Consider the following 22,307-nt stretch of genomic DNA (forward strand, 5'->3'; position numbering starts at 1 on the left):
CCACAGCCTGGCCTGAGCTTGAGCAGAGACAGTTTCGTTATCCAGCGCATTTTGTTTTGGCCTTCTGGTGTTTATCTACCAACATATTTTTAGAAGGTTCAGATATTTTTGCCACAGAAAATATTTTAATCTTACAGAAATAGGAACCCTATGAAACTTGCTAGACATTTTGTATTGTTTTGTTTTTAAGAGGAACTAGAAGAAAGTAAAGGAAGAGTTAAGTTGGAGAGGTCTTCCTTTATGTCTGAAAACCTTTCCATAAATTTATATACCCTTTTATGCACCACTGTAACTCCTTTGTGATTTAAAACACTGCCACAATGCAACTTTATATTCCAGTTAAATGAGCAAATTAGTGGAATTCACTACCTGCTGAAGACTGTAAACCTGTCTTTGAATAGGTCAGACATAAGGAGATGCTCCCCGAGGACTTCAGAAAATAAATGCAAAGGTTACCACAAATAAGAAAACTTCTGATGCCACCGTAGTTGAATTCTACTTCGAGTTCAATTTTTCTCCTATTTTTAAGCAGTGTTTACTGTGTCAGCAGGTTGAATTTAAAATGGGCCTTCACAGCTATTGATCCATTGACCTGACTTAAATCAGACTTTGATTGGTGCCAGTACCAACCTTTTCTCTTCAGGCAATTGCATCTCTTTAGACTGTTGCTATTGAAACTTCCCTTTCTAAAACCTTAAATGGAAGGTTTGGTATTAGATCATGCCTTCGGGGATATAATTTTATCTCTACTTTTATCTTATTTTCAGTCACAATTGCAGATCATTAAAGGATTGTTCTCATAATCAGAAGTGAAGCCTTTTTAAAGGTGATACGGAAAGCATCTGTAAAACAACAGTGTTAGATATAAAATTGTTATAATTTGCCCGGTTTCTGTTTTCTTCTAACCTTCCAGTTGGGAAGGCCATTTATAGACAACTCACTGATGATTCAGCATATATTGAGGATACTCTGCCCAGCTTCTGCCCATTGCATTTGGCCACGGAATTTTCCTGTCTTGTCCCGAGATTCTCAGAGTTGGCAACTCGTGAACTCAGTGCAGTTAGGTTTGAGAGGATTCAGATTCAGCCGGCCTACATATACAAAGACATGTAATGGAGTAAAGGAGTAAAGGTGATCAAGAGATATACCAGTATAGACTGGCCACAGGGGTCTCCTTTGTAATTCTCATGTACTCTGTGACCTTGATGTTAGCCTTTTTTTTTTTTTTTTTTTTATTGCTTTAGCCTTCTTGAGTAAGTTCGTATCTAAAAAGTGAGGACTATCATTTAGAAATGTAGCTTATTCTTTTTATGGAAAATTTTAAATTATGCCTAGTATATCTTGTTCCATAGTAAACACAGAATAAGTATTTATTGAAAGACTAAATTAAGGTTTTAAAGCATTTTGAAAGTTAGTACTCTCTAGTTTAACTCACAAACATGATCTTCTTTGTTCAGAGGCCCAAGATGTATTGCTCGGTTTGAATATATTGGAGACCAGAAGGATGAGTTAAGTTTCTCAGAGGGAGAAATTATTATTCTTAAAGAGTATGTGAATGAAGAATGGGCCAGAGGAGAACTTCGAGACAGAATTGGGATTTTCCCCCTTAACTTTGTAGAACTCATGGAAGATCATCCCATCTCTGGTACAAACATTTCAAGTGAGTATAGAGAATATGGTTTTTTATTATTTTATTATGTCCTAATTCAACTAAACCAAATAACAGGATCATACTTAAGGGGCACCTGTGTGGCTCAATCAGTTAAGCGCCCGACTTCAGCTCAGGTCATGATCTCGTGATTTGCGAGTTCGAGCCCCACATTGGGCCCTCTGCTGTCAGTACAGAGCCCACTTCGGACCCTCTATCCCCCTCTGTCTCTGCCCTTACCCTGCTTGCACTCTTGCTCTCTCTTTCCCTCTCTCTCTCTCTCTCTCTTTCCCTCTCTCTCTCTCTCTCTCTCTCAAAGATAAACATATAAAAATTTTTTTAAAAAGGATAATACTTAAACTGCTTAATAATCCATATTTGTTAAAGTAGAAAGAAAAATGACTTTTATTTATTTTTTTTTGAAAAATGGTTTTTATTTTTTTTTTTTTTTTTTTTTTTCAATGTTTATTTTTATTTTTGGGACAGAGAGAGACAGAGCATGAACGGGGGAGGGGCAGAGAGAGAGGGAGACACAGAATCGGAAACAGGCTCCAGGCTCTGAGCCATCAGCCCAGAGCCCGACGCGGGGCTCGAACTCCCGGACCGCGAGATCGTGACCTGGCTGAAGTCGGACGCTTAACCGACTGCGCCACCCAGGCGCCCCGAAAAATGGTTTTTAAATGGTACTAATTATTGGGATAGTCTTTGTTGTGGTAATCTCTCACAAAGATCTAGTTTTGGTGTTTTAGGTTGTTAGCAATAGCTTCATATCAAAAATGGTAAGGAATCATAGACTTTTAAACAGAAGTGGACTATCTAGTATAACTAATGTGTATCCTACCTTACAGTAAATGAAACAGACCCAGGGAGGATGGTACCAGTCAAAGTTAGTCATTACATGAAGAGACTGGTCTGGAGTCCCAGACTTTTTATTCTCTCTCTATGGTTTTTCTCCAATACTAATACATTGTCTTTACATGTAAAGTTTTAACTTTTTTTTTTTTTTTTTAACGTAGGCACAAAAACACCACCCAAGGCCAAAAAAGAAGATTCTGGTGCAAATTCTCAGGTAGGCTTCTTGAATGGGCAACCGTAGTGAAAGTCAGGTTTCAACTCTTGGAGGAATATTAAAGTATCAAGAGAAAATTTCAACTCATGTTGCAAATGTTTGAAATAAATTGGTAATACCTTTTACTCTGTATATTAGAGCTCATGCAAATCGGTTAGAAAGACATGCAAATGCTGATAGAAAACAAGGAAAAAGACATGATTGGAATATTCATAAAAGAGATACTGTAAGTGACTGATATTAAACTTTAAAATTTTGTTTGTTTTTTTTAATGTTTATTTACTTACTTATTTTATTACTTCCTTTCTTTATTTTTGTTTTCAATATATGAAATTTATTGTCCAGTTGGTTTCCATACAACACCCAGTGCTCATCCCAAAAGGTGCCCTCCTCAATACCCATCACCCATCCTCTCCTCCCTCCCACCCCCCATCAACCCTCAGTTCTCAGTTTTTAAGAGTCTCTTATGCTTTGGCTCTCTCCCACTCTAACCTCTTTTTTTTTTTTTTTTTTCTTTTCCCTTCCCCTCCCCCATGGGTTTCTGTTAAGTTTCTCAGGATCCACATAAGAGTGAAACCATATGGTATCTGTCTTTCTCTGTATGGCTTATTTCACTTAGCATCACACTCTCCAGTTCCATCCACGTTGCTACAAAGGGCCATATTTCATTCTTATTGCCACGTAGTACTCCATTGTGTATATAAACCACAATTTCTTTATCCATTCATCGGTTGATGGACATTTAGGCTCTTTCCATAATTTGGGTATTGTTGAAAATGTTGCTATAAACATTGGGGTACAAGTGCCCTATGCATCAGTACTCCTGTATCCCTTGGGTAAATTCCTAGCAGAGCTACTGCTGGGTCTTAGGGTAGGTCTATTTTTAATTTTCTGAGGAACCTACGCACTGTTTTCCAGAGTGGCTGCACCAATTTGCATTCCCACCAACAGTGCAAGAGGGTTCTCATTTCTCTACATCCTCTCCAGCATCTATAGTCTCCTGATTTGTTCATTTTGGCCACTCTGACCGGCGTGAGGTGATATCTGAGTGTAGTTTTGATTTGTATTTCCCTGATGAGGAGCGACGTTGAGCATCTTTTCATGTGCCTGTTGGCCATCCGGATGTCTTCTTTGGAGAAGTATCTATTCATGTTTTCTGCCCATTTCTTCACTGGATTATTTGTCTTTCAGGTGTGGAGTTTGGTGAGAGTGAGAGTGGGGGAGGGGCAGAGAGAGAGGGAGACACAGAATCTGAAGCAGACTCCAGGTTCTGAGCTGTCAGCACAGAGCCTGACATGGGGCTCAAACCCACAAATTGTGAGATTGTGACCCAAGCTAAAGTCAGACACTTAACCAACTGAGCCACCCAGGTGCCCCTTTTTAAATTTATTTTTAATATATATATTTTTAGTGTTTATTTTTGAGAGAGAAAGAGAGAGAGAGACAGAGCATGAGCAGGGGAGGGGCAGAGAGAAAGGGAGACACAGAATCCAAAGCAGGCTCCGGGCTCTGATCTGTCAGCACAGAGCCTGAGGTGAGACTCGAACTCATGAACCGCAAAATCGTGACCTGAGCTGAAGTTGGATGCTCAACTGACTGAGCCACCTAGGCATCCCTTAAATTTTTTTAAATGTTTATTTATTTTTGAGAGAGAGAGAGAGCACAAGCAGGGGAGGGGCAGAGAGCAAGGGAGACACAAAATCCAAAGCAGGCTCCAGGCTCTGGGCTGTCAGCACTGTCTGACACAGGGCTCAAACTCACGAACTGTAAGGTCATGACGTGAGCTGAAGTCGAATGCTTAAGGAGCTGAACCACCCAGGTGCCCTGATATTAAAAAAGTTTTTAACTAGGGCACCTGTGTGGCTCAGTTGGTTGAATGTCTGACTTCAGCTCAAGTCACAATATCACAGTTTGTGAGTTCAAGCCCACATCAGGCTTGCTGCTGTCAGCAGAGAGCCTGCTTCAGATCCTCTTTCCCCCCCCTCTCTGCCCCTCTTCCACTCATGTTTTCTCTCACTCTTTCTCTCAAAAATGAATAAACATTAAAAAAAAAAAGAAAAAAATTCACCTTATTAGTAATCAAAGAAATACCTTGTAAAGCAGCAATAAGATACCATTAACCTATCCATTTAACAAAGATTCAATACAATTCAACACTAAACAAGTAATTTTATGAATGCTAAAATAGAGGAAGTACAGGGACACCTGGGTGGCTCAGTCAGTTAAGCGTCCAACTCTTGACTTCAGCTCAGGTCATGATCTCATGGTTGGTGAGATCGAGCCCCTAGTAGGACTCTGCACTAGTGGTGCTGAGCCTGACTGGGATTCTCTCTTCACCTCTCTCTGCCCCTCCCCTGCTCACGCTGTCTCTGTCAAAATAAATAAATTAAAAAAAAGAGAAAGTACAGATTATTACATTATTATTGTTTCTCACCCCAAGAAGAGGATAAAAAAAATGGGACAAGATTTTAGTCACAAAAATGGTCATAGTGCTGTTTTTATAATAGGAAAAAACTGGAAGCAACCTAACTATGACCATTATTAGGAGAATGTTCTGAGGCCACGAATACTAGATTTATAAAATAAATGTCATGGGAGGAAAATATGTTATAGGGAAATTGAATATATAGCATAAAAAGACTAGAAGGAAATACATTTGTTAACATGCAATTGCCTAGTTGCCTTTAGGTGGTAAGATTATCTAGGTGGGTGGGTTTTCCCCCCCACCTCTTCACTTCTTCATACATTTTCAAACTTTCCAGGTGTTCGGGAACATTTGTAATATTTGTATAATGAGAGAAAAAATGGCTTAAAAACTTTATGTAGCATGACTTCAGAAGTTTCTAAACTGAATTAGGAATGTGGATGACTTCCATTGTTTATTTGCAGCATATTGTAGAAGAATGAGCCTGATGGGGTCATTGTCAATATGTCACTGGTAATTGGGCTGTGTGTCTCTTAATTCTTTCATCACCACACACTGATTAGATCAAACAGGGAAGAAGGTGACTACAGTTCTCCAGAAGGAAATATTCACGTTGCTACCTACATGTCTTAGGAACAAAAGTACCATTCGTTAGTATTGATTACTCAAGTGCAAGAACAAGAGGGGTTTTCGTTTGCTTTTTTTGTTTTTGTATTATAAGCCATCAGTTGTTGCAAACTTAAGATGTGTTAGGCACTGTGCCAAGTGTGCTTACATGCATGACCTCATTTGATCCTTGCCGCAACACTAAGGTGAAGCTGGGGGTGGGTCTGAAACCTAGGCCTGTCTAGCTCCAACCCTTTGCCTTAGCATTATCCTCTCTTTCCTGCTTAAGCTCCTCAAACATGGGCTTCCCATCTTGACTTGGCAGAGACACCTTTTTGCAGAGCAAAACCTTCCTCCGGTGTGTTTGGGGTAAAAGCATTCTTGTTGGAACATTCCATCATACTGACCTACCATGTTTGGGTCATTACCCTGCCAGCCTTAGAGCTAACTACACCTCATAAAATTAAAAATGTGAATTAATGAAGTCCCATGGTATGGAATCTGATAGCCTCTGAATCAGGTAAAGACCAGGGATTAACAGCCTGTTCATAATTTAGGTAAAGAAGAGCTTCACTGAAAATTATGTGCTTTACCAGAGTTTTCTCATAGTGTCATAAATATTATATGCTTTTACCTAATGTTTTTAATGTAACTAATGTCATAGATCATACTTAGAGAAAAGTTTTTGCTTAAGTACTGTATGTACTTTAAAAGCAGAAAAGCTAGAAATCCCATCATATCTGTCATTTAGAATTATATTTTTAAGAAAAAAAGTTATTGGAAACTTTTATTTCTGAAAGCTGGTAGCAACATAAAATGTTAGGTGATTGAAAGAAGCGTTCAGGCTTTGAAATCTTATGACCCCTTAGCTTTTTCCCCCATTGCTTTTTAAGCTTTGTAGAAATCAATGTCAAATAAAATCTCACATTCCTTACCAAACTTCTGATTTGTAACAGGATAATAGTCTTTCTGGAGAATGGTGTGAAGCGCTTCACAGTTTTACAGCAGAGACCAGTGAAGACTTAGCTTTCAGGAGGGGAGACCGGATCCTGATCCTTGAGCATGTGGACTCTGACTGGTACAAGGGCAGACTGCATGACAGGGAGGGGATCTTCCCGGCAGTCTTTGTGCGGCCCTGCCAAGGTGTGACAACTACAGAAATAACAGTTACTCTCTAAGGGGAGAAAGCCTGAAACCTTTGAAATGATATATATTTCTTTTCCCTCTGGCTATGCTCAGTTTAACTTGTTTGCCTACGTTTGAAAGAGTTGATTCATAAATTTATGGAAACTCTCTTCATATACTTTGTTGGCGTTATGGGGGGAGGGGAAGACAAAAATGCCTTCACTTAATAGTGGCTAATTTTGTCTACTAAATGTATTTTGTATAGTTTTTTTCCTGCTAGGAAAATGTCACCTTTTTGCAAGTTAAATAAATTCAAAATTAATTGAAATTATTCTGTCCTGGGAATGAAAAGCGTTGGGGGGGGAGGGGTGGGGGGAGCGGTTCTTAAAATGTTTGATTTGTGTTTTAGTCTAATGTCTTTCTATACATATTTGAATTTTTGGTATCTTCACAGCTGAGGCAAAAAGTATGTCTGCTTTAGCACTTAAGGGGAAGAAGGCCAAAGCCTTATATGATTTCCATGGGGAGAATGAAGATGAACTTTCCTTTAAGGTCAGAATGTGTGTCTTTTTGTAACCGCATTAATAAATTTTGAAGTGTCTTCTACTGAAGGGTGGAACATTTGGGTGGAGTATTGATCATTTGCTAAGAATGAACAGATCTCAGACCCTAATTCTAATGGACGGAATTAGAGAAGGTGAATAGGGCACATTTAAATTATCAGCAAGGTGTTTAGGCCCTTAAAACCTTCCTGACTTGATAGCCCTACAATCCCCGACGACTTCCTTATTCCTAGGCCTTGTAACATCCGACCTCAACAATATTGGAGTTTTCATTCATCCCTAGAAAAGGATGATTCTCTACATGGCCTTGGCAGCCTGCTACTGTCCTCTTTGAGATCAGATGGTACCTACCACCAATGGCGGCTGCAGTAGTGTTCCTAAGACACTGGAGTATTGTCCACAAAAACACTGATTAGAATTTGAGGAAATGATCCCAAAAGGTTAAGTTCCTTTGCAAAGGTTTTTTTTTTAGAGGCCTAAAATTTAGTCTTACTTTACTGAAGAAGTACCTCTTCTTTTTTGTTTGTTTTTTGAGTAAAAACTGAGTATTTCCATGATCCTCTTTCCCCAGCCTACAGCTGGACCATGGTCAGAGGACAGCACTCAGGACAGTACTTTGGAACTGTTCTTTTTTTTTTTTTTTTTTTTTTTTTAATGTTTATTTACTTTTGAGATAGAGAGAGACAGAGCGTGAATGGGGGAGGGTCAGAGAGAGGGAGACACAGAATCTGAAGATGCTCCAGGCTCCGAGCTGTCAGCACAGATCCCGTCACGGGGCTCCAACTCACAGACTGTGACATCATGACCTGATCTGAAGTCGGAGGGTCAACCGACTGAGCCACCCAGGCGCCCCTGGAACTGTTCTAAGAGGAAGGAGGATGGGTGTCGTAGTAGTTGGCTGTCAGAACAGCCGTGTCAGATGCTGGGAAATTCTCCATCATCGGAGATAAGCAGCCAGTGGCGGGGCTACAATAGAGAGGAGTGACTGGGCAAGATGAGACTTGATGTTGTGGGTACCCCCACACCTGTCTAAAACAAAACGGGGATCTTGGGGAGTCACGGAGTAAGGGACAATGCAGAGATAAAGTCTGTATAAAGTTGCTGACTCTTCTATTTTGTTACGGAGTTTTCCATTCTGAGAATTTCTTCTATCTTTTTCATTTTAAAATGTCATTTCTTTTATAAAATGTTGTTAGTAAATGATGATATTTCTTAATGCAGAATTATAATTTGGTGATCCCTGTCAGTCATGGGCATCAGTGGCTCATACTTCATTCTTGTGATCTTTACTGCAAGTGAACAATCTGGATTCAAAGTATTTAGATGTTATTTTGGCCTTAATGTCGGTGTAATAACAGACCTCATAGTATCCTCTAGAAAATAGGTTGTCTTCATTTTACAAATGACTGTCTGAAAGCAAGGTAATTCTAGAGTGTTTTTTTTTTTTATGAGATATTCTGCATTCTTTTTTTTGTTTTGTTTTATTTTATTAAAAAAAATTTTTTTTTAACATTTATTTATTTTTGAGACAGAGAGACAGAGCATGAACGGGGGATAGTCAGAGAGAGAGGGAGACACAGAATCTGAAACAGGCTCCAGGCTCTGAGCAGTCAGCACAGAGCCCGACGCGGGGCTCGAACTCACAGACTGCGAGATCGTGACCTGAGCCAAAGTCAGACGCTTAACCGACTGAGCCACGCATGCGCCCCTAGAGTTTTTTAGTTAAGGAATTCACAGCTGTCAGTATTGTTAATCATTAATATTTTATTAAATATTTACAGAATATTAGTAGAACTTTTTTTTGAAAAAGAAATTGTGCTAGCCATTAGAAAACTGATGTGGTATGTACATAAGGACCAGAGCCAAAAAAAAAAGTTTCATTCAACTATTATGTCATAATTTAGGAACCAGAAGGAACTTATTTATAATATAAATTTTGAACAGCCAGAATTTTTACAGATTTTGGCAGAGTAAAGTAAATTAATGACATTTGATAGCATTTTTTCCTTTCCATTTTCCATAAAGAAAGGCCTTAAATCAAACCATTTTTCCAGAGGGCAATGTACTAGTGCTACAAATAAAATCCATTTAGCCTGATAAAGATATTCTTAAAAGTAGCCAGGGTCATCTTGAACCATTATAGAATCTTAAACCCAGATTCTAAGAAATGGTTAGAATCCATAAGGAACAAAATAGTTTCAGGAGATAATTGTAAAAATTATGTCCTCATCTGTTGAGGAATTATAATCTTCACATGAATGAGACATACAGCGTCTTTGACTAACCTGATGAGGGTAAATCAGTGTTCTGAGTCAGGGAGAAGCCCTTTAAAGACAGGAAAGAATGTAAATTTGATCGTGAGGCCACAGAAGCATGGAATAAACCAAATGGTAGAGGAGGATACCATTAGGTGGAAGAATAAATGTAGAGTACAAAATGCTCAGGATGTTGGGAAAGGCAATTATAATAAAAGCCTTTCTAAGTAAAAAGTCCACTATAAGATGTGGTGGCCATGTTGCCCAATGGTTAGCAATACAGGCCCTCGAAATCACACTAGATTGGAATCCTGTCTCTACCACCAACTAGATATGTGACACCAAGGAATCTATGTAATCTCTTTGGGCTTCAAGTTCCTTCTCTTTAAAATACAGAAGTCTGTAAGGATCTCTCTCTTAAAATGGCACAATAATAGTAACCACCTCTAGGATGCAGTGTTGTTTAAATGAGTTAATTCCTATGAAGTACATAAGGTAGGACACGACCTATCATAAGCACAGGACTTATTCTCTTACCTCCAAGTCTTTATTTAAATGTCACCTTCAATGGGGCATTCCCTGACTGCCCTAATGAGAAGACAGTCCCACACTGTCTGTCCTCCTCTGCCAGCTTATTTATTTGTCTCCCTACTCTAAACTGAAGTCTTTATTCGTTGTTGTAGCCATAATGCTCAGAACAGTGTCTGACATATGATGGGTACTCAATAAGTAATTATTACGTGAAAAACTATATATTAATAAAGAAGTATTTTAGATTAGAAGTAATTGGGGGGAGGGCACAAAATGCAAACAGGAAAATAAAAGTACAGCAAGGGTGAGAAAGGCAAAGGAACAGGCTCTGAGGAGAAGTGGCATACAAGTAAATGGTGTCATAAGGTATAGATCATCTTTGTGGTGTATCATTTAATCCTCTGGGCAAATCAGGATCAGTGAGTTACATAAAGAGAAGATTAACCATGCCTGTCCAGGTAGACTGCTTACCATGCTTATTCTCGACAGAAACTAATCATTATTTCCAATTTTTGTCTTCTTACAGGCTGGAGACATCATAACAGAGCTGGAATCTGTAGATGATGACTGGATGAGTGGAGAACTAATGGGAAAATCTGGAATATTTCCCAAAAACTATGTTCAGTTTTGACAAGTCAGCTAAAGGTGAAGCTTGACTGTGTTTTTCAGCACAAGAACTCACTTGAACTATCACTTTGACTATCAGATATGTTTTTGCACTATTTTTTTAAACTGAATGAAATACCTATGCTGTACATGGTACACTAGAATTTTCTGAAAGCAGAATATGATTTTGTAGTCAGCTTTCATTCACAGTAGAAACCTGTACATGGAAACCCATAAGCAAGCCTTGATGTTCTATCAAGGAAGACATCAAGCAGGATTAGCAAGGCAGACAGACACTTCCTCTGGGGAGAGCGTCAGGTGACATGGCAGCATGGGGAGGCTTACAAGCAAAAGTTGCACTTAGACATCTTTTCATCAGCACAAGGAAATTAACCATGCTTGTTCCATTTTTTACTTTAGTTTAAAAAGAGGACATTTGATATTCTCCATGCTGTAACTATCAGGACATGGTTGGTAATCTAAATTTCATTGTTGATATTCAAATTAATTCTAACCACTTAAGCGCATTATCCCTTATTACCAGGGCAAATCTCTGCTTCAGGTGAGGCAGTTTATTAACTAGTTGGGGCCTTTATAAGCACGTGGTGAATCAGCTCGTGCTCATCGAATGCTCCTTATGTTACTAAGTATTTCCCTTTGTCTAAGGATTTAAGGGTGATTAAAATTTGATGTATCTTAGTCAAAAGAACCAAAATCATCTTGAAATGCCTTGCTAATACAACTAACCAATCATTCCACCTACCTGCCATACCTTCTCTCTTCCATGTATATTTTATGTTAACAGGGTTATTATAAAGCACATTTTCTGAATCTGCAATCATTCTTTTGACAATTACTGGTACCCAAAGAAAAATTCATTTTCTTTGCGTTACCCCAGTAATATATAAAAACTGTCTTGTTATAGTGGTACATTATGAATTGCATATATCTCAGAATACAGAGCAACGGTTAAAACAGAAAACACCAAACCCCCACAGCTCATTTCTTCCCATTATAATCAGAATGAAAAATAATTTAAGAAGACCGAAGGCTGATAGTTATTTGGGCTTTTTCCCCCAGCTCATCCCTGAACAAATTATTAGAGCAAATGAAAAACCACTTTCCTGGTATCCATTTGTTATGCATTCCAGGCTTAAGATAAAAGTGGTTCTTTATGTGACTGAATCAATTACAGTTTATGGGCTTAAGCCAAATAGGTCGAAGACAATCTTCAAACAGATCAATGGAATAGAATTTCATTGGAAATGTAAAACACTTGCCCAACAATGTTCATGACTTTCTTCTATTTTTGAGAAGAATTCATATACTAGACCACTTGTTTGCTTTTGTTATGATTTCCCATTGTCCAAAAGTTAGGCAGCCAGTTGTCAAACCATTATGTGAACACCATGTGGGGTTTTGTAAGGGAAGAGATGTTTACTGTCTTTGATGGAAATTCATCTTCCATTTACATGATTACAATTGATTTGGGAATATGGGAGCTGTTTTTCTTACATTTTGGTTAAAGAGGACAGTATAAAGAAAACTCTTGTCAAATCTCAAGAGTAATTTTACGAGAAATGAATGACTTAGCGTTATCTTGACTAAATTCTTATTTGCAGCAAGGTGCACAACAATAAGGAAGTGGGGATGTGTCTGGAATAGGATGGGGGTATGTTATTTTGCCTGTGTAATTTTAACATCATATATCAAAGATTATGAAAGCCTAGCTTTATCGGAGAAAAATATTCCTTTTAAATTTTGGCCTTGTGTTAGCAGAATGATAAGTGCAATAGTTGTAAATCTATTTGACACTATAATAAACTGAGCTGAACTTTTTCAAAGTCCTTTTCTCATACTCGACTGAGTTTTTTGAGAATGGAGATGGTACCTTTGTATCTCCAGCCCTTTGCACCATGTATGTAGACTCAATAAAAGTTGGTTGGTTGGTTGGTTGGTTGGTTGGTTGGTTGGATGATTGGTAGATTGGTTGGTTAGATGGAAAGCTTTCACATATAGCAATACTATCTCAGATCCCCAAGATCCAGTATTTTTCCTCCTTAATTTGTAGACAAAAATCTTCATTGAAACAAAATTCACAGTTTGTATCATTTCACTCCTTCATGACACCTTTTTTGCTTGCCACTTATTACCCAGTCAACTGACAAAATGACGGAATGTTGCTCAGTATGGGTTTTCATAGGTATTTCCTTGTTCTCTGTATTGATTGAACATATTACACTCGGTGAATTTCATAGGGGAGGAATAGAAATATATTTTTTCCTTTCAGTAATTTTAGATGAAACCTGATATTGTACATCCAAGCCTACTCAAACTAGAATCTTCAAATCCTTTTTCTTTAGTGGATTGAAACTAGAGAAGTCACTTAATACATTATTCTTATCCTTTAAAATACTTAAAGATTTTTTTTTAATGTACTTTTTTTTAAAAGTAGATTTTGTTTATATAGATGGAGGGGTAATGTAAGATATCTGTCACTGGGCTCATGGAAATCACAGGTTTTAAATACAACCTGAAACATTCATAGTGAAAAACAGTCTGCATTTATCAAGATTTATTGTTAGAACTAGCATTTGAAAAAAATTTTTTTTTCTATAGGATTTATTATACATCAGTACTCTTTTAACAATAATTGTTTGGTTTTTATTTTAGTATCTCAGTTTCTTAAGCTGAGATAAATATACCTAGTGAAATAGCGATGGATATTTGAGCTAATTATAAGGGAATATTTGTTATAATCATTAATAGTTATTCCTTTCAATTAATGCCAAATGTACATGAACCATATGATTCATAATTCAATGCCATTTTGAATATTTAACACTGGATTTTTTTCAGAACTAATAGGAAATCATTTTCTAACCTATGCGTTTTTACTTCACTGTAATTATAGAGGGGAAAAAAAATACAAAGCCTAAGTCAGAACAACAGCACCATCTAGGGGCCTCTCTCCTAATTGCAAGCTCATCCTGTTAAACCACAGAAGAGTGCAGACCAGAGCTCTCAACCTGCAGAGATTAAATGATTTGCCTAAGGTCATACAGGTATGGCAGAGCTTAAAGCAAAACCTAGCTAGTTCTACTGATTTCCAGTTGAGTACTTTTTTCGTTGTGCTAACGTGATACGTTAAACAAGTAGATTTCATCTGTTTTATTGTCTATAGTTTCAGATATGGGGCCCCTGGGTAGCTCATTCGCTTAAGCATCCAACTATTGGTTTCGATTCATGTCATGATCTCATAGTTCATGAGTTCCAGCCCCACGTTGGGCCCCACACTGCCAGTGTGGAGCCTACTTGGAATTCCCTCTCTCTCAAAATAAATAAATAAACTTAAAAAAAAAAAAACCATAACTTCTCAGATATAACACAATTAGAATGAGTTGCAGAGAATAAAGCCTTAAATTTATTTCCTCAAAAAAAAAAATCCTGCTTAGTTTCTCAATTTTATGTACACAATTTATATTGATGTTACCTAGGCATGAATTGATTCATTAGTGGGCATTCCTTTTCAGTGTAGTAGAGAATATATGAATCCTTGAAGCATCAGATCATGAGAAGGTGTGACTGTAGGGCTGTGCTCTTGGTAACAGCAACGATTCCTAAACCTAGCTTTTTATACACATATAGTGCAAAAAACTGTTGTATTTTGGAGTCTAATAGATTAACTCAGGCACTGTTAAGCTATTTAATAAATGTATATTTGAGGATGGGATACATTCTAGATTTTTTTTTTTTAAGGAATCTTAATGGAATGTAAGCCATGGATTATTTATCTTCAAATACTGTAAATTAGGCAATAACTTGAAATGTTTTTCAGGAGAAGTAAGAACTAAAGTTTATAATTCAGAAAGTAAAATTACCTTTGGTCGTATATCCTCTTTTAACAGAAATAAACTAAGAGTCTTCATACCAAAATAGTGACCTATATTTAGTTCTACTTTACAACTAGAATAAAAAGGGCAGTGACATTTATTTCCCCGGTCATATCTAAGTTTTTTATTTAATAGAGCCCTGACTCAGAGGACCACTAAGGCCCACCACATTGTTCCCCCTGTCCCAGGTAGCCAGCAGTGAGGAGCAGAGTTGTTACTTTCAAAGAGTGTCAGAGCATTTAACTAACCCTTCAATTCAGTACCCTACCTGAGATTACTCTATACAGACATACCTCACTGATACTGGGGGTTCAGTTCCAGACCACTGCAGCAAAGTGAATATCACGATAAAGCAAGTCAAATGAATATTTTGGGTTTTTGGTGCATATATAAGTTATGTTTACACTATACGGTAGTTTATTAAGTGTGGAATAACATTACGTCTAAAAAACAATGTACATACCTTAATTTAAAAATGCTTTATTGCTAAAAAATGCTAACCATCTGAGCTTCCAGCAGGTCGTAATCCTTTTGCCTCAATGTTGATGGCTGCTGACTAATGAGGGTGGTGGCTGCTGAAGGTCTGGGTGGTTGTTGCAGTTTCTTAAAATAACACTAAGTGAGGTTTGCCACATCCATTGACTCTTCCCTTCATGAACGATTTCTCTGTAGCATGTGATGCCGTTTGATAACATTTTACCCACAGGAGAACCTGTGTCAAAATTGGAGTCAGTTATCCCAAATATTGCCACTGCTTTATCAACTCAGTTTTCGAAATGTTCTAGAGTTTTTGTTATTTCAACAGTCTTCACAGCTTCTTTGCCAGGTGTAGCTTCCGTCTCAAGAAACCACTTAATTCATCTATAAGAAGCAACTCCTTATCTGTTCAAGTTGTATTATGAGATCACAGCAATTCAGACACATTTTCAGGCTCCACTTCTAATTCTATTTCTCTTGCTGTTTCCACCACATCTGCAGGTACTTCCTTCAGTGAAGTCTTGAACCCCTCAAAGTCATCCTTGAGGGTTGGAATCAACTTCTTGTAAACTCCTGTTCATGTTGATAATCTGCCATCTTCTGATGAATCACAGTTATTCTTAGTGGCACCCAGCATCATGAATCCTTTCACAAGGTTTTCAATTTACTTTGACCAAATCCATTAGAGGAATATATATTTATGGAAGTCATAGCCTTATTTCTTAAATAAGAACACTCAAAAGTCCTTGATCCATGGATCAATTATTCCTTGATCCATGGGCCACGGAACACAATGTTGTGTTAGCAGGCATGAAAACAACATTAATCTTGTACTTCTCCACCAAAGTTGGGTGACCAGGTACATTGTCAGTGAGCAGTAATATTTTGAAAGGAATCTTCTCTGAGTAGTGGGTCTCAACAGTGGGCTTAAAATATTCAGTAAACCATGTTGTAAACAGATGTGCTGTGATCCAGGCTTTGTTGTTCCATTTATAGAGCAAAGGCAGAGTAGATTTACCATAACTCTTTTTTTTTTTTACTTTTTTTTTTTTAAGTTTATTTATTTATTTTGAGAGAGTGTGCACAAGCAGGGGTGGGGCAGAAAGAGAAAGAGAGAGAGAATCCCAAGCAGGGTTTGCACTGTCAGCACAGAGCCCGATACAGGGCTCAAGCTCCCAAACCATGAGATCATGACCTGAGCTCAAATCAAGAGTCAGGCATTTAACTAACTGAGCCACCCAGGTGCTCCAGATTTAGTATAACTCTTATGGGCCCTATGATTTGGGGAGTGGTAAATGAGCACTGGCTTTAAGTCACCAGCTGCATAAACCCCTAACAAGAAAGTCAGCCGCTCCTTTGAAGTTTTAAAGCCAGGCAATGAATTCTCCTTTCTAGCTGTGAAAATCCCAGATGGCATCTTCTTCCAATATACAGCTGTTTTGTCTACATTGAAAATCTGTTTAGTGTAGCCACCTTCATGAATTACCTTAGCTGGATCTTCTAGATAACTTGCTGTGGCTCTAGACTTTTCTTCCACAGCTTCCTCACCTCTCTCATCCCTCATAGAATTGAGGACAGGTAGGGCCTTGCTCTGGATTAGGCTTTGGTTTAAGAGAATGTTGTAGCCGGTTTGATCTTCTATCCATATCAGCAATGAGGCTTTTTCAGTTTCTTATCATTCGTGTGTTCACTGGAGTAGTAGCACTTCTCATCTCCTGTAAGAACTTTACCTTTGAATTCACAATTTAACTATCTTTTGTGCAAGAGGCTTGGTTTTTGGCCCATCTCAGCTTTCAACATGCCTTCCTCACTAAGCTTAATTATTTCTAGCTTTTGACTTAAAGTGAGGGATGTGTGACCCTTCCTTTCACTTGAGCACTTAGAGGCCATTGCACATCATTAACTGGCCTAATTTCAATATTGTGTCTCAGGAAAACAATTACAATAGTAACATCAAAGACCACTGATCACAGATCAACATTATAAATATAATAATAATGAAAAAATTTGAAATATTAGAAGAATTACCAAAATGTGCCACAGGGACACAAACTGAGCGGATGCTGTTGGAAAAATGACCGCAGTAGGCTTGCTTGACTCAGGGTTGCTACAGACTTTCAGTTCGTAAAAAACTCTGTATCTGCTAAACGCAATGAAGTGCAATAAAATGAGGTATGCCTGGGGCCCCTGGATGGCTCAGTCGGTTGAACATCTGACTTCAGCTCATGTCATGATCTCATGGTTTGTGAGTTCAAGCCCCACATTGGGCTCGCTGCTGTTAGCCTGTCAGTGCAGAGCCCACTTTGGATCCTCAGTACCCCCCCCCCTCTCTCTGCCCCTCCCCTGCCTGCGCTCTTCCAAAATAAATAAATAAATATTTGTTTTAAATGAGGTATGCCTGTACTAAGGAGACAGTGGTGTCTTCTCTTTAGACCTATGAAATGCCAGAGCTATTGAAAAATACATATACAGTGATGAAAAAAAATTACCCTATTCATTTGTATATGCAGAGTCCTCTAGGGGAAGATGAATATTGGTGAGCAGACAGAGACCTGCATCTTTGCTGGTCGGAGGGGCCTCGTTGGGCTATGAGAAGGCCTAGTTGTCCACTGCAATGAGAATTTGGGGAAAAGGTCAGAGAGCAACAGAATGTAGAGCACTGAAGCGTCATGCATCTAGAAGACTAACTACCAGGTGGGATGATTGCCCCCATAAAAGTGTGTCTGGCTGTTCCTGCTAGATAGGGCTGGATGGCTGCTACAACATCTTCTATTTGATGGTCACAAAGAGAGGGTTCTTTGTAAAGAGAGCAAGGGCAATGATGAAACCAAAGAAGCTGAGTACCCCTGGAAAGATGAGAATCAGAATTACGCTCACAAATAGGCCCGCTGAGCAGACCCCACATACTGATGTCCCCCACAAAGCCAGCAGCCAAATCACTCAAGCTGGTGTCCAACTGCAGAAAGTAAGATTTTCTTTAGGATTTGGCAGTAAGGAACACTGCCATCAGTCCATGGATGGCAGTAATACTAACCATAACTGCTAGAATGTTGAACATAAGATCAGATCTAGCCATGTGGCCGTACCTAGAGCCAAAGTCCTGAATACCAGGGCAGCCAAGAAGCCCATGAGAAAGGTAAAAGAAGCATATTTAGGTTTGGTTCCAGGCCTAAGTAGATATGAAGTGTAGAAAGCATATTGCAGAGTGGGACAGACACTAAATGGCAGCAAGTCCATGATGTAGCTGGCTAGATACATATTTTTCTTTAATTGGAGCATAATGTACATAAAATGTGTAGATACTAAGTGTACAGTTCTGTGAGTTTTGGCAATTTCTATACACTCATATCCATCAATAAATGCATAGAACATTTCCAGCACTGTAGAAAGTTTCTTGTGCCCTTTCCCAGTAAGTCATCACATCCTGCTCTCCTCCCCTGCAGAGGCCATCACTGTTCTGATCTCTACCACCAAGATTTGTTTTGCTTGTTCTAGGATGTCATAAAAATGAAATAATGTAATATCTGCTCTTCTGGATTCTTTTGCTCAACATGATGTTTTTGAGACTCTTCCACATTGTGTGTAACAGTAGTCTGTTCCCTTTTATTCCTCAGTAGTAGTTCATCATAAGAAAACATGATAATTTGTTTATCCATCTTCCTATTGATTTTTTCCAGTTTTTAGCTATTATGAATAAAGCTGGTATGCATATTTCCCCCTAAGCTTTATTGAGATACAGTTGACTAGTACTAACATTCTTAAGTCGTTTTGTACACATAGGATTTTATCTGTCTTGGATAAATGTCTAGGAGTAAATTTAAGTAGTGAAGTAGATAAATGTGTAATTTTATTAAAAAGCTGCTTGCTTTCCAAAGCGTTGTACCACTTTATACACTATTAGCAATGTTTAAGAATTCCAGTTACTTCACTCCTTATCAGCATTTGGTTTTAACAGTCTGTTGGTATTGTCATTTTCCACCACTATAGTGAGTTATATCTTCTTTTGACACAAAACAGTTAACAGTTCTGCAAACAGACTTAGAGCTAATGACACCTGCAGTAATTTCTCAACTTTGACTTCATGAATGGTCTTAGCATATGGAAGCTTACTACCCTTGCTTTCACACTTTCATTGCTTATCACAGCATTATATCCAACAGAGGATTAATCATTGATTAAATTGGTGTGAGTGGATATTTAATACTATTAAGGAATTTTTATTGAAATTTAGAAGTATGTTAATAGGATTGTGATTGTTTTCTTTTTCTTTTTTTTAAGTTTATTTTGAGAGAGAAAGCACGAGAGTGTGCAAGAGAGAGCCTGAATTGGGGAGGGGCAAAGAGAGAGAGGGAGAGAGAATCCCAAGCAGGCTCAACACTGACAGCGCAGAGCCCAATGCTGGGCTCAAGCCCATGAACCATGAGATCATGACCTGAGCTGAAATCAAGAGTTGAACACTTAAATGACTGAGTCACCCAGGTGCCCCAGGAAATAAAGCATTCAAATTAACTCATGGCATTTGGGCAAAACTTGCAATGAAGAAAAAAAATTAATTTATAAAATATTTTCTGAATTTGTGTGTATGCACCTGTGTGCCTCTCTGGCTCAGTCCGGGTGTACTAGTGTATATTCTGCTAAACCTGAGGTTGATGTGTACATACTTGTGCTGTAATAAATGCTTGTAAAGTTTCAAAGATTATTCTGTCCAGGTCACTGCTACTTTTAGAGTAGACTCCCCTGCCATTTGCCACCAGTGGGTGGGCCAGGATTTAACACAAGTTTCTCTACCCTTTGATGTCCAATATTTTCACTACAATAGGTGTCCTGTTGGTGAATCAGAACCTTTAGTATCTATAGGCCTTGACTGGTTTTTATCATACTCCCAACAGGGGTGTTTGATAAACTCCAATAAAATTCAGGGGCCTGCTCACCAAGTATTTTTGGGGGACTGTGTGGGTGGATCTAGAATGTTTAATCCCTGTAGTAATCAAGGCAGGTCTCTTTGACCTGCCACAAAAGGGGGCCCAACTCCTTGTTGGATGCTTTGAGTATTGGAGACCATATGTGCTTCAGTAAATGGGCCTTCTCAGGTTGGTGTTTGCACCTTGCAACCTTGAGGGATGATGTAATGTCTCCCCCTGGAAAAAGAGCGGACTTGCTTCCACTTAGTTATCCAAGTGCTGAATTTGTAGTGTTCCTCTTCTGTAATGCAACCCACTGTATGATGGATCCTTTGCATTACCTCTGTGGGATTTGAGGAGCATGGGAAACTGTCGCAAATGAACATGAAGCTTCAGCTATTGATATGCTGTGAGTAATAAAGTCCTTTTATTTCTGACTCAGGAGTCTCATATCTTTTGCCGGTATCCATGAAACTGTGGCAGACTAACTTTTTAAAAAGCTTATAAGTTGGGTAAAATGTCAAACACTGCACAGATCCTGACACTTTCTCCTCCCCAATTATTTCGAAGCAGATCTCAAATATCAAATATAAATATCTCAGCATATATTTCTAAAATGATTCTTTAAAAAGAAAACAAGGGCACCTGGTGGGCTCAGTCAGTTAAGCATCTTAACTGAAGCATCTTCATTTCGGCCCAGGTCATGGTCTCACAGCTTATGGCTGATTTGAAATGAGATTTTATGTAATGCATCTTCGAAGGTGTCTTGAAGGTGTTATGAAACACGTATAAACCCGGCAGTGATATGGTGATATGAAATACATATAAACGTGGCAGTCTGCATTGTGCTGCACCTTAGTGTGAAGTGATGAGTGTGCTGTGTGTGGTCTGTCACTACTCAACTCTGCCTCTGTAGTGCAAAAGGCAGCGACTGACAATACGTAAAGCTGAATGAGTGTACTGTGTTCCAGTAAAACTTTGTGTATACTGAAATTTTAATTTCATATAATTTTCACATGTGATGAAGCATTTTTTTTTATCCATATGAAAATGGAAAAGCCATTCTCACCTTGTAGGCCATCAAAAAACAGACATTGGCCAGATTTAGCCCATGGGCAGTAATTAGCTGACAAAATCACCCAGAAATACATCCCAAGGAGTTTATCACATGAATAGTTAGGGACCATAACGGCTGCCAGGAAATCACAGGCAAGGAAGTCCCCGATAAAGGGCACCAAATCAAGGGAATAGAACAAATGCTAAAAACTTTAATTTATGAAAACTACCCCCAAATAGAATTGAAGTTATATATTCACAGAGTATACTGCATACCTGAGACTATTCAATCAGAACAACTACTACCAAGACACATTTTATAAACTTAATGGATTTAAAAAACTAAAATATTCTTTGGGCTTCTAGCCAAAACCAGAAAGTGACTTACAAGGGAAAGAAACTAGATTATCATCTGATTTTCCTTAGCAATCTTTATGCCAGAGGAAAATGTAGTAGTATATTTAAGATGCTCAAAGAGCCAAGGATGTTATATTATCCACTTTGACTGTTAGGTTGTTTTTTGTTTGTTTTTTTATATTTTTAATGTTTTTATTTTTTAAAGAGAGAGAGACACAGAATCCAAAGGGTATTATATCCCATAAAAGTGACTTTCAGGTATAAAGCACCCTGACAAATTGTACTAAACATGCAAGAACTCAGAAAGTACTGCCATGAGAACTTAGGAAGTGACCAGAGAACAAGTATCAAACAAAGTAACTATACAGCTATCAACCTAAGGACTGGAAGTGGGTATCAATGACATAGTTGTAGCAGTGGGACTACATAAGGCCTAAGAGGGAGAATAGAAGTAATGGCCATGTGCTCAGACAATGTTAACAGCACAACCATAAAAATTCAGTGGGCCGTATGTCAAATTTTTTTTAAAACTTCTCAGTGATTATACTGGTAGTGGTGAGACTACTGTGCATGCAATGTGGGATAAATAATGATGGCATATTCTATTGTACCATTGTGACACTGAGAATTTCCATGCCTTTTCTAGCTTTTAGAGGGCATTCGCTTCCCTTGGCCCATGGTCCTCTTTATCAAAGCTAGTAATATTGGGCAGAATCTTCACATGGCATTATCCCAATCTCTTCTTTCTCATTTTTCCACATTTAAGAACCTGTGTGGGGCACCTGGGTGGCTCAT

The 22,307-nt window shown here is 38.4% G+C and overlaps 1 protein-coding gene across 5 annotated transcripts in view; it reads left to right on the forward strand.

Annotated features, from left to right (window-relative positions):
• SH3D19 (SH3 domain containing 19) overlaps positions 1-12,675 on the forward strand; it is a 188,222-nt gene extending 175,547 nt beyond the window's left edge. For all 5 annotated transcript variants that reach the window (XM_043567522.1, XM_043567539.1, XM_043567531.1 and 2 more), the window contains 5 exons: positions 1,458-1,660; positions 2,665-2,717; positions 6,705-6,891; positions 7,328-7,425; positions 10,749-12,675. In XM_043567522.1, the coding sequence (XP_043423457.1) occupies positions 1,458-1,660; positions 2,665-2,717; positions 6,705-6,891; positions 7,328-7,425; positions 10,749-10,853 (646 nt within the window). In that variant the 3' untranslated portion in view covers positions 10,854-12,675. The remainder of the gene's footprint in view (positions 1-1,457; positions 1,661-2,664; positions 2,718-6,704; positions 6,892-7,327; positions 7,426-10,748) is intronic.
• The last annotated feature ends 9,632 nt before the right edge of the window (positions 12,676-22,307 follow it).

Source organism: Prionailurus bengalensis, chromosome B1 (assembly GCF_016509475.1).
Source record: "Prionailurus bengalensis isolate Pbe53 chromosome B1, Fcat_Pben_1.1_paternal_pri, whole genome shotgun sequence".
NCBI lineage: Eukaryota > Metazoa > Chordata > Mammalia > Carnivora > Felidae > Prionailurus > Prionailurus bengalensis.